At 46.4% G+C, this 19,284-nt stretch overlaps 1 protein-coding gene across 3 annotated transcripts in view; it reads left to right on the top strand.

The window, feature by feature from the left end:
* SLC35D1 (solute carrier family 35 member D1) overlaps window positions 1-11,316 on the top strand; it is a 36,674-nt gene extending 25,358 nt beyond the window's left edge. The window contains exons 11-13 of one of the 3 annotated variants that reach the window (XM_065554003.1): window positions 686-743; window positions 1,101-1,183; window positions 5,281-5,489. In XM_065554003.1, the coding sequence (XP_065410075.1) occupies window positions 686-743; window positions 1,101-1,183; window positions 5,281-5,346 (207 nt within the window). In that variant the 3' untranslated portion in view covers window positions 5,347-5,489. Of the gene's footprint in view, window positions 1-685; window positions 744-1,100; window positions 1,184-5,280 lie in introns of all 3 variants that reach the window. The other 2 variants (XM_005300105.4, XM_008166652.4) reach the window with 2 other exon arrangements.
* The last annotated feature ends 7,968 nt before the right edge of the window (window positions 11,317-19,284 follow it).

Raw genomic sequence — 19,284 nt, 5'->3', positions numbered from 1 at the left:
ATCCTCATTTAAATCTGTGCAACCCCATTGTATCTAATAAGTTAACACAGGTGTAATTGAAGATAGGATTTGGTCCTGAAATTAATTAACTATTCCATTGCTTTGTGAGCCACAATAGAATCCAGCTCGCCCTTCTAGTTTCTTGGCTTGACATGGTTAAGAGGTCAGAGGATAGACAAGGAATACATAGGGAGAAAAGATACAACATAAAAGCCTCTGTATCCCTTTCCAGAGCAGAACTTCCCTTTAGGGCTGATGATCTCCAAGAGCCCTCCCATGTCTGTCTGGGCCCTTTCCATTCATTGATACGAGTTTTCAGTAGTGATCTGTAGCTGCCAGCATCTGTATATGGATCTCTGCTGGGTAAATTCTTGAATATCTTTTGCCTCATGCACTGGGATTAAGTTCCTGTGGAGCCCTACTGTAGAAGCCTTGTGGATGGTTGTGTGGTTGAAAGCTGAGGATATTGAACTTTGGCATGACTGGAGATCTAAATGAAGTCTTTAACAAAACCAGTGACGCCTGAGGGGAAATGGGAAACCAATAAAAACATATCGGAACTAAAAAGCTACTGTTGAAGTTGTTAGGCCTAGAATTAGGGCTGCCAGCAGTATGTGTAGTTTTGGAAATACATAACTTTTTAAGGTAAGGATTTTTGTACATGTCAGCATCTGTCTACTTGCAGATAAGGAAGAGAGGCAGAGCAAGAGAACAACCGGTTTCTGAAGAATTCAGTGCTCTAGGTACATTGTTGAAAGGTTGTCTAGCAGAAGCGTTTTTCCCCTATGTTGCAGCCTTTGTTTTGCAGGGTGGGAGAAAACATTTTTGGGGCTCAGTAGCGCAATATGAAGGAAAAACAGTAAGACAGGGGAAAAAAAAAAACATAAGGCCTGAATATTTTAATATTACCAGTAGCCCTGATATGGTAATTTTCAAGTCAGTATTATAAATACAAATGTCAGTATCTTTCACACAGTTATCTCTTCTGACTCTCTTCTATTCATTTCAGTATCCTGTTTATGCCAGTGGAATATACATAAACAGCTGTTTAAAAATTCTAAGCAAAACGTGTACATCTTTTTATTTATTTTCCTTTCCAGAATATATTAATAACCTATATCGGAATGTTTTTTGGAGGAGACTATATTTTCACATGGACAAACTTCATTGGGTTAAATATCAGGTAAGAAAACTGAAGACTGGTCTTGAATGTATGTAACACTTCAAAATAACTTGTAAATTGAGCAACTTGCTATTGAATTACTGAAAAGTATTGAACCATCCAGATAGGATCACTTTCCAAAATAGAACTGCACTTTTTTGAATTCTGGTGGGAGGAATCCACTACAAAGTTAATATGTAGGAAGTGTTAAGTCTTGATCCTGAAAACAGTTATGGATGTGAGTAGTCCTATTGATATCAAGGGATTTATGTGTATAAAATTAAGTATGTGCCTAATTGCTTGCAGGATCGTGCTCTTGTCATAGCTTTTAGTTAAGATTTTTTTGTATCACCAGCTTAATGTTCCATCATTTTTGGTAACAGATTTGTTTGGAAGTAAAGGAAGAGGAAAACGCGGGGTTTTAAAGGGATAAAACCTTTCGTAGAAGCGTGTGTGTGTGTGTATGTATTCAGGATGACTATTATGGGTGTATCTTTTATAAAAATAAAAGCATATTTTCTTCCTGGCATCTTATTTTTACATGAAATGCTGGTTGCTATTCAAAACACATGTAGGAGGGTGAACTTTAGGCTGTGTGAAGTAATACCATGTCACCCTCCTGTCTCAAGGATTTGTATACATTTGAAACTTAAAAAGCAAATTATTACTAAGGTATGTTGTAAGTTTCAAAGAGGAATCGATAAATCCAAAAGCGAGGCACCTAAAGCCAATTGCTCAATTGGTAACATCATTACACGGGGGAGAAAAACAAAATAACTGAAGTTCCTTTCTGCTGGATGCAAGGTCATCAGTCAGAACCAGCGCTGTCCATAATCTTGTTTTGGATGAAGAATTTAGCCTTGTTTGCATCGCTAGAAAGACATGGGTCAGTGCTGCCTCCAGCCCAGCCCTAGCACAGCTAGTCCTCCAGCCACAAGCCCAGACAAACTCCAGAATGCGCCAGCAAAAAGGAGAGGACACGGAGTAGCTGTCCTGTTTGTACCCTAGCTCTGATTCAGAAACATTCCGCCCCAGAAACTAAATCTTTCAGGTGCATCCATAGGACCTGTGAGGTGAAGGACCAGAGGAATCTAGGACTCCTAGTGGTGTACTGTCCTCCAGATGGAAAGCCAGTCAACTTCTGGAAGGAACTAACAGAGCTACTGCCAAGCATGGTACTCCAGATTCCTTGTCCTCTGTGAAATATGTGCAGCTCGACATATGTTAGATCCTACCTTCAGTGTACGTGTAGATATTGGAGGCATCCTCAACGTACCACTCTCCTGGTGTAATCACCAGGTCTTACAGGACTACACCACTGCAATAAAGGAGGCAAAAGCAAGCCTTCTCCTTCTCCTCCACAGAGCTGTTTTAAATAGGGAACCAGCTAGTCAAATCTGATTGCATAGCTTAGACACCAGACCCAAGCATTGACTGCTGTGAGGAGCTGTTGGCTTTGGTGAGATCAACAGAATACATAAGAAGCTAATGGACAAAGAACTCTACCCCGACTAGACTGTATTATCTGCCTCACCACCCTGACTGAGTCTGGCCTGATCACACATGCTGAAGCTCAAAAAGCCCTGTAAAATATTAGAGCCAGAACTTGTGAAACAGATCCATACCCCTTCTGGCTGGTAAAAGCCAATGAAGAATTATGCACAGTACTAATGGATACAGTCAGATCCTCCTGCAGAGAAGAAAAGTCACCTACCAAACTCCTTGGGGGGGGGGGGGGGGGGGGGGGGGGGGAGAGGAACAGTTCACCCAATCCTCAAGAAAACATCCCTTGACCCTGAAGCTCTCTCCAATTGCACTCCTGTCTCCAGCCTCCCATTCCATGGCAAAATAATTGAGAAATCAGCAGCCACCATGCTCCAGCATGTGAATCAGCCAGCATAGTGGATACCTGACGGCTAGGGCACAGAGCAGTGGCAGCGCTGTTGGCACTAAAATATGACCACCTCATGGCCATGGACACAGTCAAGATCTCTGTGTTCGCACTGCTGGATCTCTCTGCAGCGTTTGACACAGTGGACAACAAGGTACAACTACATGACACAGGAGGAGTAGATGGCCCAACGCTCCAGTTGCTCCTCTCTATCGCTGCTTAGCCTTTCCGGAGGGCCTCATCTCTGGGGTCCTATAGGGATTCATACTATCCCCACTTCTCTCCAATAACTACGTGAGACCATTTTGTGGGGCGAGAGGGGAGATGCTGGGGGCCTAGCTGCCAACTAAACTGAAATACATCATTCTCCATGGATGAAAGCACCAACACTACTAAAATGTCAGAATGCCTACAAGAAATCAGTGCTTGGATGAAGAGCAGCTGAGTCAAGCTGGACCCTGGCAAGACCGAAGTGGTGATAGTTGGAAGGGGGGAAATGCTCTGAGCCGAGTGGTTGTCTTCTTTCATTGATGGCACACAGACCCCATTCATCAAAGTGCTGCGAAGCCTCTGGACTCTCTTGGACTCCACCCTCCACTGCCTCCTAATTAGTTTCCAATGCCAATTTAAACCTTTTGGTCTTAAATTTTCAAAAGCCAAATTCAATCGGCTGCACTCCTCTGGGACAGTGCGGATCACAAAGCCTGTGACCTAGGAGGTGAGAGCTGGGGATAGAGCGTTCTCTGTTGAGGGGATACCACTCTGGAACAAAAAGAACAAGGAGTACATGTGACACCTTGGAGACGAACACATTTATTTGGGCATAAGCTTTCGTGGGCTAAAACCCACTTCATCAGATGCATGCAGTGGAAAATACAGTAGGAAGACACTCTGTCTCTCTCCCTCTCTCTCTCTCTCTCTCTCTCTCTCTCTCTGAAAAAATGGGGGTTGCCATACCAACTGTAACAAGTCTTTTAGAGAGGTCAAGTGAATCCAGAATCTGACCATCTTTAGGAAAGGCTCTAAAACCTTCCTCTTCGCTAAAGCCTTTTCACCATAAGAATGACACAACACTGATGTCCCCCTTCCACCCAATAAACCCCTACTAACTAAAAGAAGAAAATTAATAAATTCAAAAACCCTACCCCACACAGTGTGTTTGCCCCAGAAGGGAGAAGTGCCAGAGACTCGATTAAGTGCATTAGGGACTTTGCTACTGCTATTAATTTGTTTTACATGGAAGATGCTCAGATACTACAGTGATGAACAGCAGTACTAAACCCTAAAATAGACAGACATGAATGAAATGACAATCTGCAGTTAAACTATCAGTATTAAAGAAAATTATGGTTCTCGATCATTTTACTTCATGGCATAAGCAAATCATCAGCTGGAGTAATGAATAGATTGTCCCTCCTTGACCTATTGTAGCATTTATGGGGTCTCATGCCTTTCTCTGAAGCATCCTGTCCTAACTACTGTATGAGGATAGGTAATTGGACTACTTGGTTCATTGATCATCATCTGCTACAGCATACCCGATGTAACTGTGTAGATTTCATGTGTTGAGACCGCATAAGGGAAAATAACTTAAACTTAATTTAAAAAACCAAAACCCAGAGACTTACCTTTTCAACTGCTAAATACCTAAAACAAACAACCCCTTCCCACCGATTCCCAATTCTACCAACTTAAATGGTTATCCTCAAAAGCCATTTTCAGATTGAACAAAATATGAACCGTATGGAGAGGAGAGGATTGATTTCAAGAGGGTAGGGGGAGAATCAGCTAGCTAAATCAAGTTTATGGCTGACACTTCACCACCTTGCTCAGACTCCTCATTTTACCAATTTAACTTCCTTTGTTCCTTTTGCAGCCTATATAAAACTGGGGGTAGGGGCAGCAGAGTATCATCAAAAATTTGTATTTCTGTGGCTGGCCAGTTATTTATAGGCCCACCCCAACTCCTTTACCACCAGGCCTAGTGTTTGGTACATCTGCATAATGAGGTCCATGAATATTTTGGTACAATGGTAGGAATGAATCAAAATTCAGAATAATCTCTGTACTGGATTCTAGGTAAAAGTGTTAATTAGTAAATTGGAGAAGGAATGCACGATTAAAATATGTTTAGAGTATGTAGAATGGTACTTATGTGATAATTTACATGGAGTTCTACCATTAATATGCATCATTTCTCTCTTTTACCTAAAAATGTGTTTTGTAGTATTGCTGGAAGCCTGGTGTATTCTTACATCACTTTTACAGAAGAGCAATTGAACAAGCAGTCTGAAGCTACTATCAAGATGGATATTAAAGGAAAAAGCTCAGTATGACCAGGGGATTACTTATAAGAAGTAACTCCTTGTTTGTTGTTTTTTTTCCAACGATCACTGGCGGTATACAGTAAAAATATTACAATGTGGGTGTCTGTTACGGAATAATGCTGGTACTCTGCATTTGCACAATCTAAATATGCTGCCTTTTTAAAAATTTTATTAAAAAGAGATTTATAATTGACTGCACATTAAATATACAGCTGGTTAATTTAATCTAGACTATGAGGAATACATCTTTTGTAATTTATTATGATCAAGTCTGGTGGTAGAACCGTGCACAGATGATGTAAACCCTTTGATTTTACAGGAGTACCATTAATATTCTTAGATACAATTTTGTTTTCTTGCAAGAAAACTTGTCCTAACCTATCATTTACAGTTTAGCTTGCATCTGGGTTGTCTTGCAGCTAAGCATATCAATGGGCAATAATAAATATTTTTAATTAGCTTTTAGGGTGAATGATTGACTCAGCTCCATCCCCTTCATGCTGTCTAAAAGGGCCAGGGTGATGTCAAGGGTCTCAAAAAGCCCTGCGTCCCTTTCAGGGCAGAATTCCTCAGTTCAGGCACATGAGGCTGCCTTCGGAGGAACCCCTCACAAACCCTGGTGTGGGGGCATGCCAGTTATGGGGATGAATGGGTTGGTATTGGGGGTAGAAGTGTTGCTGTAGCACGGAGCCTTGTGGAGATTCTGGGCAGTGCTGCAGCCCAGAAGACCCCTGTGGGAAACTATTGTAGCTTAGATAAGGAACAGGGAGGACTCTCCAGTCCCTAAAGCAGTTGGGCAAAAAGATGATTTAAAGCCAGCATAGATCCCTCTGTGCTGGGCTACAAGTTCTGTGCTGTGCCTCATGGAGAGGCAACATGGAATCTCACCCCTTATCTCAGAAAACGCAAGCTAACAGATTAGTTTACTTTATTTTCGAGAAGGAAGCTACTGAAGCAGGGTAACATTTATAGACTTTCACTAACTATAAGCCAACTGTAGGCCCTGCATAGATCATGAAAAGAAGATACATATTTTTGGCAATTCTGATTTCTTGTCAATATTAAGCTTTCAGAGGAACAAGAAAAAGGGAAAGAGGAGTTTTTTCCTCTAGAACTAGAATATATATAGAAATGGAGGGAGACTGAAATATAACTCCTTTCTTTTATTTACTAAGGAAAGGAATGGCTCTGCAACATTGCATATGCAAGTGCAGATCTTTCAGCAGAAGTATCAATTCTGCAATACACTCTTATTTCAGTCAGTCATCCGGTTTTAAGTTTTTGGCCAAAACATTGGCTTGAATAGTCAGTGATTTTAGTAGAGGTTTAATTTTTTTCATTAACTTTTAAGCCTGTGCTCAGCCTGCTCAGATTCTGCATGCGTCACAACAGCTTAGTACCTCTTCTTGTAAAGCTGATGTAGGATGGTGAAATTCAAGAATAGGTGGTGGGGTGATGGTACACCACCTTCCAATTTTACATAATATATTGGAGAACTCAGCAGGGAAGCACTGAATTAAAATAAGACCTATCCTGCAGTCATACATGAGTAACTTTACTTATATTAGTAATCGTACTGGACAACTTAATAAATAAAGGTACTCACGTGCATAAGTTTTTGCAGGGTAAGGTCTAGCACTCATTCAAAATCAAGTGAAAATCTGTGTCTAAAAGACTTTTTTAAATGAATTAATATTTTTGATTCCCTTCCAATCCCAGTACCAAGTGTGCCCCATTATTCTGAAACAATAGTAAAAGAATAAATTTGAAATACGTTATCTTTTTAGTTTAATAAATTAACAGTTAATCCATATATAACATTTTGTGCAGCTACACATTGACAGGTCATCTAGAATGAATATTTGTTATCTCATAGTAGAGAAATACCTTTACTCTTCTAGATGATGTCAAGGTAATTCATTAATTGGTACATTTAATTTGTACCATTATATGATTGATACAGTTCTGATGTTTTAACTCTGTCCAAATTTTATGCTCTGTTCAGTTTATTTTTGGGTGCAGTAAAATCTCTTACATTATGAGCTGTTTTTAATGGAGAAATATTTTTAAAATGTCAAGCCGTATTGATTTTTTTAAAAAATTAAAATTGATTCGATAGACAGAAATATCTTCCTCCTTTTGAATCTTTCTTTGGTTAAAATTGTACTTATCATTTCCCCACAATTTATTCCTACTCCTACCCTTCACTTACAAGCAGAGACTTTCACGGGCAATTAATCTAATTGCATTTGGAAGGATATTTGGTGGAAAACTGAGTGACATGGCGTTGCATTTATCAGAATATTTTTTTATGTAATTGAGGTGAGCATTTCTGTAACATTTTCTGTAGAAACGTTTAAACAGCATACTGTGTGTTACAGTATGTGTCTACTGTGTTTCTTTGGCAGTTTGCATTGTTAGCCTAGTCCTCCATTTTAGAATCCTTAAAGGTAGCCTGCTTATCTAGTTCTTGTTTTAATTGAGCTAAATGGAAAAATTGTGTATGATACCCATATACCGAAGGAAAAGGATGGGGGAGCATTCAACACAATAAGATACATTATAAGATATATACAAAAAAAACTTACCTGATGTGTTCCTGCTTTTGCTAGCTTCCTAAAATCATGCAGCCGGCTCCTGCTCTACTGTGATCCATGATGTGATGGCATAGCTACTAGTGTCACCCAAAGGGGCTATTCTGATAAGTGCCATTTAAGTGTGGTGCAGTTTTGTAAAGTCACTTCTTTGACCCTGATGGTCAATAGACTTTGCAAAAATACTACCCCTTACGCCAGTAGTTTGAAAACAATCCCTTACTCTTGTAGGCCAGCTCCAGGTTAGCAATGGCAGCACAGCAGAAATTAGTTGAGGAAAGTAAACTTAAGATTATTTTTTGTGCTGAATGTCTCTTACTGTGTCTTACAGAATATTTTAGCTCATATACAAAATAAAGGCCTTGCAGGAAATCTTAACACACCCAAAATAATAATAATAATAGTAATAGGCTAGGGAACCAAATTTTCTGTTCAATTTTAGCCTGTTGTGATCCCCATTCTTTTTATAAAATTTGGATCTTTATTTAAATACTTTAGTCTCAACTTTACATGTGATAAATATGCCTGTTTTTAAATGTCAAGGTCAGTAACTCTGTCAAAAGAGGGTTTTCAACTCAGCTCATTCTGCTATAAACTTCAAAATGTGCTGCCAAATTCTTCTTTTTTTTTCTTATGTCTCCTTGTCCTCGCACTCTCTGGTGCGGGAATCTGGAACAGATAACATCATAATGCCACCAACTGGAAGCAAGAATGCAAAGAACTGCTAGATCCTGCCCCTGGACATATAAGCTTCAGCACCGTCCCCTCAGTTTACCTTTCCTCCTTTGGAAGCCTGGAGCCCTGGCCTCAGCTCTCCTGTCATCTCTTTTCACTTTTTCTCTTTTGTGGGGACTTTAAATGGGACAGAATTGAGGAGTGGGGAGAGAGAAGTAAGAAGCCAGTAGCAGTTTCTCAGATGGAGAGTTGAAGGCAGAGCAAATTGCTGTTCGGTTAAGCACCACCCTGCAAGGGGGTTTCATCTGGGGCCAACTGTTCAAATGGATAAAACATAAATGCCACCACTCAGGGATGGTATGCCCAGTCTGCACCCCACCTCTAAAGTGGGAGTGGCAGCTCCCCTTCCCAGCCCTTGGCAGGCATCCCTCCTCTGAAGGGTCTTTGGCAACCTCCCTCCCAAATGTATTTCTAGTCCTGAAAACCCAGCCTTAGGAGAGAGGGACCAAGATCTTGGCCGTGATCTGCTCCTGGACTTAGATCAAGCCTCCGAGCCCCTTGGTTGATCTGATGCAGATACCCGTGTCCTCTGCATTCTCTGTTTGGAGACCCCCAAAGATACTGTTTTCAAGCATACATGGTTCTTCGCAGAAGAGGGGGTTATCTTTCCCTTCCACTTGGGCATCCTGGACCTTGCGTCCAAGGAATGGAACTGGGTGGACCTATGCATCCAAGACTCTCACCCTAAGGCCAGTTGTTATCCTGTTTCTCCTGAGGAACCAGACAAAGTATTTGCTATTTCTAGGGTGGATGCATAGGCCTTATGTCTCACTTCTAAATTGTTCTAATGGCGTATATGTCCACCCCACAGACAAGACTGGGAGTCGACTTGGCCCTTAGTACAGCTTACAAGCTCGCAGTAGTGACTTTGAATATTGCAGCTCATTTTGCTGTGGAGCCTAAGCTCTGTGGGTGGATCTCAGAAGGATTTCTCCTCTGCTTTTCCCGTGACACCAGAACTATGAGGCTTTCTCCACTGTCCCCTGTTCTATAGAAGCTGCTTCCTTTTTGTGTAAAGCTGCCTGCATGCGGAGTTTCCACTGTGGGTCAGACACACATTTGGCTTTGGGAGTGGAATGCAGATGAGGGAGTAAAGTCAAAGCTGGCCAGTCGCCCCTTTTAAAGGGCTTAATCTCTTTGACTGTCTAGATGCTGCTACCAAGAGTTATGTAGTTTCTTCTAAGAACCACCCCCCATCCTCGGGGAGTGTGCCCCCCTTTATCCCTTGCTGAAAGCCCATGCTCAGGTGTGGGCAGGGGTCCTCTTTGGTATCCTATGACAGGTCAGCCCTTGGTTCTGTGGGATTCAGGTCTTTCGTGGGCCCAGGAGGCTGCTGTTTAAACACTTCTTTCCGCTGTTTCCCAAAGCAGCCCGGTTGCACTCAGGCCAGGTCCATCCCCATAGCTCATCAGCGTTGGAAGTCGTTTGCTGATATTTGTGAAAAAGTGAGCCCGCCTCCACTTCAGATGCCTGATAACCTTACTCAAGCCCCTTCAGCCTCATGTCTTCTAGAGTCTCAGGACCTCTTGCGGCCCACATCACTGGGGAGAAATCTATCATTGTAAACCTAAATGATACATCATGGAAGTGATTTTTTTTTTAAACCTGAAAAAATATTCCAATATTTCAATTTCATACTTTTTGTTCAGCTGATGGACTAGCTCAGAAATTACTTGTTCTAAAACCCTTTATATCTAACAAGACCATGGGAGAGATCCAAACGCCTCTCTGGCCCTTTTATGCTGAGTTATAGGGCCATAGCAATGTAAAGGGGCCTTAAAATCCCCAGTTCCAGTTGTTAGAGGATTCCTCTAGGGCAGGCACTGAGGAAGATAGCCATAAGGCTGCTTTTTGGGGACCCTCTTGCAAGACCTGGTATAGGCGGTATGCCTATGATACGTGTGGGGTGTGGAGGGATGTGTCAGGCAGAGACACCAGCATCATGGAGATTGCAGCAGATGCTGTGGTCCGCGGGGCAGCCCTTAGAGATTACTGTAATTTAGACAGGCTTCCAGGGGTGTCTAAACTACACTGGGGCCTCTCTAGTATAAGGATGGAGCAAAGGTGGTTGAAAGCCACCATAGTGCCCCTTCTCCCTGGGTTGAGAATTCTGTGCTGCTGCTCTTAGAGGATTTTTAGCCAAGACTACTACTTCTCAGCAGTAGCTTAAAAACTGGAATATTTTCAAGTCACTTGTTTGTCATCTTGCTGTACAGAGGCATTTGGGTCAGAATGTTATTGAGAACTTCTACCATTCTTTTATTTTTAAATCTACTGGTTAGATTTATTGTCCTGTAAAATATTCTTAAAGCTTATTTTGTTTGTAAACGTGCACCTTTTAGTGCCAATGTCCAGACAGTATTGTATACACTGGGAAGGTGAACAAAATTGATACAATAGTATATTTTCTACGCTGTTAATCTTACTATAAATATTTTTTCTACATAGATTCTATTTACAAAGTGACCATTTTAGTGTTAAAAGGGTAACCTTTTTCATTTGAATGTACTGCAGGCTTTATATCTGTAAGTCACGTGACAGCAAAAGGAATTTTATGTGCCTATGTATTTTTTGTACTGGCTTTAAATAAATACTTTTTTCCTGAAAGATTGTGACAATTTGTTTTTCTCTAATTCATCTAGTATTTTTAAGGCTGCCAGTTGAGTTGCTGAACTTCAGCATGGAGGAGAGGGTGTCACACATGTTAATACAGTGTGAGTCTCTGTGCCCTCTAGTGGCTGACCCACAGAAGAGATTGAGTTAGCTAAGCCTTATACCAGTGGTTCCCAAACTTTACCAACTTGTGAACCCCTTTCACTAAAATGTCAAGTCTCGTGAACCCCATCCTGTAAATGAATATTTTCAGGGATTTTCTCCTTTGCCTGAGTATAAATTATAAAAGCCGTGATCTTGGAAATATTAATTTTGTTTTTGACATGCTTATTACATACACATTATTATTTATGATTACAGTATTTTTATTACATTATGAAAATGGCAACACTCTTCCAAGATCTCACTTTCATAGCTTGTATCACTTTGAATAAGCCTGTTATAGGACAAGGCTCCTATGTTTCATCAAAGAGTATCAGATGTGAAACAGCATGAAGGTATTTAAGAAGCCAACTCGGAGTTCCTCCTACACAAGCATTCAGATCTTGAGCAGTCCAGGCAAACAACGCACGTTACAACAAAGCTTAAACTTGTTCTTCATAATAATTTTAAAAACAATACTAGCTGCCTATTTAATTTTAAAAACAGCAAAAAAATCCACCTCCCTTTCCATTTCTTATAAGGAGTCTTGGGCCAGGTCTACACTAACCCCCTAATTCGAACTAAGGTACGGAACTTCAGCTACGTGAATAACGAAGTACCTTAGTTCGAATTTACCTTTGTCCACACTCGGCAGGCAGGCTCCCCCGTCGACTCCGCGGTACTCCTCTCGCCGAGCTGGAGTACCGCAGTCGACGGCGAGCACTTCCGGGTTCGACTTAGACGCGATAAGTCGAACCCAGAAGTTCGATCGCTCGCCGCCGAACTACCGGGTAAGTGTAGCCAAGGCCTTGAAGTTTAAATCTCCTCAGTGTGATAGATATGCTTGATTTGATCTGCTTAGCTCTTGGAAGTCCAGGGGCTCTAGGCTGCTGGCCCCATGCTAACTGGGGTCCCTAGGGACAGCTCTGTCCACCATTAGGGAATTTTTTTCCTGGGAACCCCCTGTAACATTTTGCAAACCTCCAGGGGTTCATGAACCCCAGTTTGGGAACCACTGCCTTACACACTAATGAGGGGAGGGATAGCTCAGTGGTTTGAGCATTGGCCTGCTAAACTCAGGGTTGTGAGTTCAATCCTTGAGGGGGCCATTTAGGAATCTGGGGCAAAAATCTGTCTAGGGATTGTTCCTGCTTTGAGCAGGGGGTTGGACTAGATGACCTCCTGAGGTCCCTTCCAACCCTGATATTCTATGACTTGATCCTCTAGCTCAAGCAGTAGATGCTAATACTTTTTGGTAGGGAGATCCTGGGTTTAAATCTCCACTAATGACGCAATCAGCAGCATTTATGAGGTTTCTGTAGGATTATATAGTGTCATGTACTCTCCCCACTGCTCCTCCCATCCCAGTTCATGCTGTCTCACTACCAGAAGAGTACAGCAGAAGTTACTGATGGAGTTAAACAGGCTGTCAGCTGTTCATTTACTACCACAGCCCAATAATCTTTGAGAGGAGAAGATGAATCCCTGAATCCAGGCAGCTGCTTACCAGAAGCAGTCACTTGCCTCAGCTATACTGAATGATTAGTTAAGTTCTCTGCTTGTCTTCTAAAGTTCATACAATAGCTTTTATAGAACACTTTCAGTCACAAAGACAACATAAAAACATGTGTTACTTCAAACACCTGTGTAGTGCAATGTGCACACAACAGACCTACAATGACAAGAAGCAAAGCTGACCTAATTCAACTGAAACTGCAGGTGGGAATTATATGGGGAGAATTTTATTACCTCAATGGAAGGGGGCCAGGACACTGAAGTTAACACTGCTTCTCTTGCAAAATAATGTGGGAAAGCTAATGATAAAGTGGTTACAATCACTATTTTTTCATCACATTTGAAAGATCGCAGCACGGTGTCTCCCTACGGGGTCACTGGTTCATTGCTTCAGAGAAAAGTTTCACTTAAGGAATTGCCAGCACCCCTGCAGCAATCTCGTTTTCTTGGAGTCTCTTGCTATATGGCTGATCTTGCTTCACTTGTGAGATCTGACATGATCAGTGCACTACTGGGACTCGGACCATGGTTCTGTCCCACCTCTATCACTGACCTGCTCCATGAGCCAGGACAAGTCCCTTCACACTGTTGTGCCCCTATTTCCCATCTTGCACTTTGTCCAACTTACTGATTTAGAGTGTGAAATATTTGCAGTAGGGTTTCTTAAAATGTGTTTGAACAGGGTTTAGCACCATGAAGCCCTGTTTTTGGTGGGGGTTCCTAGTGCTACTCTAGTACAAATAATAAATAAGCATGTTGATTTTTAAATCTTTAAAAAAACAAACAAACCTTGAGTCACTAAGAAGCTACATACTGGTGCTCAATCTCCATGCAGTGTCTGGGACATGCTGTTAATGTGGAAAACAGGTGCTGGGAATTTTTGGGTATAGACTCAGGACCAGTGGCTATTGATAAATCAATAACTGCAGTGAGGTGATCTCTGTCTAGTACACATCTGCTTTTCACATATTTCACTTCATCACTTTCCAGATAAAATGTGAACTGTTCTCTATAAATAGTGAATGTAGTGCTTGTAAAAGGCTCTGTTTACTTTCTTATGGACAGCAATAACTGTAAGCTCCCAACATGCCTAGCAAAGGTGCCTCAGGCCTGGTCTGGAGTGATGCTGCTTGATTTAAAAAGATAGATGAGTTTTCCTGTCCTTTCAGTACATAGGTTCTGTTAACTAAAGGGGCGTTTGTGATGGGGTTTAATAGGACTGTGATCTCCCCACTTCAAAGTGTAGTCTGACCACTGTGCCCTTTTCTATAGACAACTAAACTGAGCTACCCCAGCTTCAAACAGCTGCTAGGGCCTATTTGTACCTGTATTTTTGCCTTAACTTATTCTGGGTTAGCAATAGACGTAATGGAATTGGAAGGAGAACTTCAACTCTCATTTTCTGTATCAATTTTTTCCATACAGCGTACCCACTTTCAGACACTTGCAGTGGATTAGATTCACTAGGGTCAAGGTTGGAAAACTCAAGCAGTGAAAGGAGAAAAAACCCTTTGGTTTAGGGGTGCTAGGTGTCTGGTTTTTGATCGGGATGCCTGGTCAAAAAGGGACCCTGGTGGCTCTGACCGGGTCGTTACAAGTCCAGTCGGCGGTGCAGCAGCACAAGGCAGCCCCCCTGCCTTCTACGGGGCTCCCCAGAAGCAGCGGCATGTCTCTCCTCTGGTTTCCATGTGGCTCCCCATGCTGTGCCCACCACAAGCACTGGCTCTGCAGCTCCAGTTGGCCACGAACTGTGGCCAATGGGATCTGTGAGGGTGGCGCCTGCAGCTGGGGCAGCGCGCAGAGGAGTCGGGGGAATGGAGATGGGAACATTTCACAGCTTCTGGGAGCTGCTTGAGGTAAGCACTTCCCAGAACTTGCACTCTGATGCTGTCCTGCGCCCCAACCCCCTGCATCAGCTCTGCTCTCACGCTCACCCTCTGAACCCCTCACTCCCAGGCCGCAGCACTCTGCTGCACCCCCAAATCCCTCTGAATCCCTCACCTAGCTCCACACCACGGGCCACTGGCCTGCCCGCAGCTATTAGGTGGCACCTGCGCTGCAGCAGCCATAAAGGGCCCCAGCACCGCGCCTGCTGCAGGAACCAGGAACAAGGGAACGACCCAGCCCAGAAGCCCCCTGAGAAACAGGGCGAGCCCAAATTCCTCCCAGCCCCGCCAAACCCCTGAAACACCACCCACCCCCGTGCAAACACTGCCCACCCCTTGTAGTACCACCCACAGCCTAGCCCCCCAAGTCTCCCGAGCTCTACACCACCCGTATCACCACCTAGCCCCCCAGACACACCAAGTGTTCCCTGAGCCTGCAAACACCCCAGCCCCCTGTAATACCACCCAACTCCCCCCAGCATCCCATGACCCCCCACAAACACCACACCCCCGAGTTCCTGAAACACTGCCCATCCCCCCCAAGCATCCCCCCATAATACACCCAACCCCCACCCCCAGGATCTGCCAAGCCCCACAAACACTTTCCCCGTCCTGCCCCCTCAAACACTGCTCAGCCCCTCTGTAATATCGCACTGTCCCCCAGACACCTCAGCCCCAACTCATATGCCCCACTGACATCCAGCCCAAGAGACGCCCCCCCGCACCCGTACCCTCAGCTGCCCCCAGACACCCCGCCCCATGCCCCTCACAACACAGTTTCCTCAGGATGCCCCCCCCCCCACCATCTCAGGCACTCCCAAACCAACTCTCATCTCAGACACCGGCCAGAGTTTTCCCCCGCCCCCTCCCCCCAACCAAGCTGCCCCTGTCCCCCACTGACCAGTTTGTGCTCTAGAGCCCAAGAGTGGGCTTCACAAGGGAGCTGCTCTCTCAGCAGAGCAGCATCTACTGCTGAGGCACCTGCCTTCCCATGGCATTGGCAGCCCCATGTTAGGGGCACAGGCATCCTAGGTACCTCAGACTGGGAGGTACAAAAGCCAGCACATTGGGGGTGTGCGGGGGGGGGGGGAGAGATGCTCCTAAAACAGTCAGTAGGAAATGCCACTCCCTCCACATGGCTGTGCCCCCGCACCTGGGCGGATAAGCCAGGTCAGCCCTGCCCCAAAGGTGTTGATGGTGATGATTGGGTGGGGGGTTGGAGCTAGGTAGAGCCCTAAGCAATTGCTTAGTTGACTTACGCTTAGCCCCGTAAGCCTGGCAGAGCCGTAACTAGGTATTTTTGCACCCGAGGCAAGACTATAAAATTGCGCCCTCCCCCAGGGCCAGCAATTTGGTGGCGGGTCCCTCAGTCCCTCTTGGAGGGAAGGGCCTGCCACCGAAGAATGAATGAAGTAGTGGTGGTAGAGCCTGCGCTTTTTGGGGGGGGGTCTAACTCTGCTTGGGCTGGTAATGTTGCAGCCAAGATATTCTTTGGTTCCAATCCAGAGAGGGACTCACAGGTTAAGAGAGGAGGGAGGTGCTGGATATCAGCAGTGGCCAGTAGGGATCAGCCTGTGTCCTGAGAATGCTGGGAGTTCAGGTTTGCAGGGCAGGATCAGGGGTGGCAGGTTTGTAGCAATTTTGGTGGTGCCCAGAACCCCATTCCCCCCGTCCCCTGCCCGGTGACGGAGGAGGTCTGGGGTGCAGGCCCTAGGTTGGGGCAGGAGATTGGGGTGCAGGCTCTGCGCGGGAGTTTGGGGATGGGAGAGGTGCAGACGGATGGGGTGCAGGGGTGAGGGCTGTGGGTTATGGCTGCAGCTGAGGGGTTTGGCGTGTGGGAGGGGCTCAGGGCGAGAGTAGGGGGTGAGGGCTCTGTCTGGGGCTGGGAATGGGAGGTTTGGGATGTGGGAGGGGCTCAGGGCTGGGGCAGAGGGTTGGGGTGTGGGGGGATGAGGGCTCTGGCTGGGACTGGGGTGTGGGGGTGCTGGAGGGGCTTGGGCAGAGGGTGCGGTGTGGGGGGTGAAGCCTCTGACTGGGGGTGTGGGCTCTGGGGTGGGGCAGGGCTGGGGATGAGTTTGGGATACAGGCAGGCTGCTCCGGGACAGGGACCAGAGAGGAGGACTCCCCCCAGCCCTTTCCCTGCCAGCAGCAGCAAGCGCTGGGGGAGGCAGCCCCCACCCACCCACACAGTCACTGCATGTGCTCCTAGGGCTCAGGTCCAGGAATAACCCTCACAGTAGCGTAGCTAGTGGGGTGCAGGGGAAGCAGCAACTTCCCCTCAGCAAATTTGCCCAAAGCAGCGCCTTTCCAACTGCGGCCGGAGGAACGAGGAGCAGACGCAGCCTGAGGAGGGGGGGGTGAGGGAGGGGGGCGCAGCATGGTGGCTGGCAGCCGCAACCAGAGGAGCGAGGGCGGGTGGTGGTGGTGGCGGGGCTGCGGGGTGGCACGGCAGGGCCAGAGGAGCCATGGGGGGGAGGGGGCAGTGCGGTCGGAGGAGGCGCCAGCCAAGGGGGAGTGGCCAGAGGAGGAGCCAAGGGGGCACCTTTTTTAGGCGCCCGCTCCTCTTAGAAGCTGGCTACGCCACTGCACCCTCGCCTCCCCTGTGGTGGGTGCCGGGAGTTGCTGCGTGCGCCTCCTTCCCTGCTGTTGCCCCTGACTGTAGCCTCACTGGGGGTGAGGGATTGGGCTGCTCCTTGCCCAGCGTGGGGCAGGAGTGGTGACTGGGGCGGGGGGGTGGGAACACACCCTGTGCTGCTGGAGGGTCCCATTGGAAAATGAAAGGGTCTGAGGGGGAAGGGCAGGCTCAGAGTCAGTCTGTCCTGGCAGTCGAAATTGGGGGGGGGGGGGGGCACTAGGCCCCTGCGGCAGCAGTTGCTGCAGGGGAAAGACAGGGACTCGCTGCTCCTCCGGGACTCGGGAAGGGGGAGGAGGAGCAAGTCGGGGCTGGACGACACTGGGGGAGGGCGATCACCTGGGTTATAAATATCTCCATGCCAGCAGCTTTCTTTCTCTCTCCATCACTTCCCCCCCCCCCCCCCCCCCCCCCCCCCGGCTTTGTGTGCCCTTGTTACGGCACTGCTGCCTGGCACTGCGGCCAGCTGTGTTTTGTACAGTGCCCAAGAAGGTTACACATGCCCTAAGGCAATTCATGAGCACAGCCACTGACTCAGGTGAGACAAGTGGGGGGATAACTACTTTGTGCAGCCCACTGACGCTTGAACGCTAGGCACTTGGCGGCTGACCTGAGGTGACTGTGCACAAGCTGCCAGCAGAAAGCCCTCACACACACACATACACACCTGTTGGCAAGGCAACGTGCCCAGGGTGCTGCTTGGTGAAGATGCTTAGCATTGCAGTGGGCTGTACAAACTGCAGGCTGTAGGTGCCATGTTGTGTGGGCATCTGGTCAATAAAAGACCTGTGGCATGGCCAGCTCAGGGCAATTGACGCAGGGGTCAGGCTGTATATAGCCATTTGTGCTTGGGCTTGGTGCTGAGCTGCGGTGCCAGGGCCGGCTCCAGGGTTTTTGCCGCCCCAGGCAACCAAAAAAAAAAGCCGCGATTGCGATCTGCGGCGGCAATTCAGCGGGAGGTCCTTCGCTCTGAGCGGGCGTGAGGGACCGTTTGCCGAATAGCTGGACGTGCCCCCCCACCACCACTCGGAGTGGCCGTCCCAAGCACCTGCTTGCCAAGCTGGTGCCTGGAGCCAGCCCTGCTTGGTGTGGCAGATTTGTTGTGTTTTTCTAATTCCAGTCTCGCCATACCTTCCGGGCCTATCACTGGTCACCTCACTTTAACGGGTAAAGCCTCCGGGGGTGGGGGCGCGGGGGGCGGGAGGGGAGTAGTGTGTGGGTGTGCACGCGTGCATGTGCACAAACCTACATGGGGAATCCACACAAGTGTATGTGGCCAATTACTAACAATTGTCAAGTAACTGGGTGTGGCTGCAAATAGAGATTTCTTTTTGCCTTTATGGCGGACTATGGCAATGATGTGCAAAAGGGGGGTGGTGGCAAAACACCATGAAATTTTTTTTAAGGGGTTTGGCAACTGACAACAAGGTTGGGCATGACTGCTTTAGCGTGTTTGTGTCACAGTCTTTCTAGCAGCGCTGTAGAACTTATAGTTCAAAGTGCTGACAAGTCTGTACCAGAGCAGGGCCACGAAAGGCACTTTAGCATAGGGCTTACACTAGCTCTGTTCCCACCTGACCAGGCAGCTCCAGCTCAGCGCAGATGAGAGGCCCAGTATCCCCAGCCTCCCTGGGCCCCTGCCCACGTATCTAAGTGCTGGGCCCCATTACGTCTTTGCTGACTTCAGAGGTGCCTGGCTGCACCCGACTGTCCAGGCTTCGGGGGACCCCAGAGACCACTCTGCACGTGTCGGAGCGTGGGACAGCTCCCCGCACTCAGCCTGAGCTC

The sequence above is a fragment of the Chrysemys picta genome, chromosome 8 (genome assembly GCF_011386835.1).
Source record: "Chrysemys picta bellii isolate R12L10 chromosome 8, ASM1138683v2, whole genome shotgun sequence".
NCBI classification, from domain to species: domain Eukaryota; kingdom Metazoa; phylum Chordata; order Testudines; family Emydidae; genus Chrysemys; species Chrysemys picta.
The sequence above is the reverse complement of the archived record's forward strand: the minus strand, read 5'-3'. Positions and strand labels throughout refer to the sequence as shown.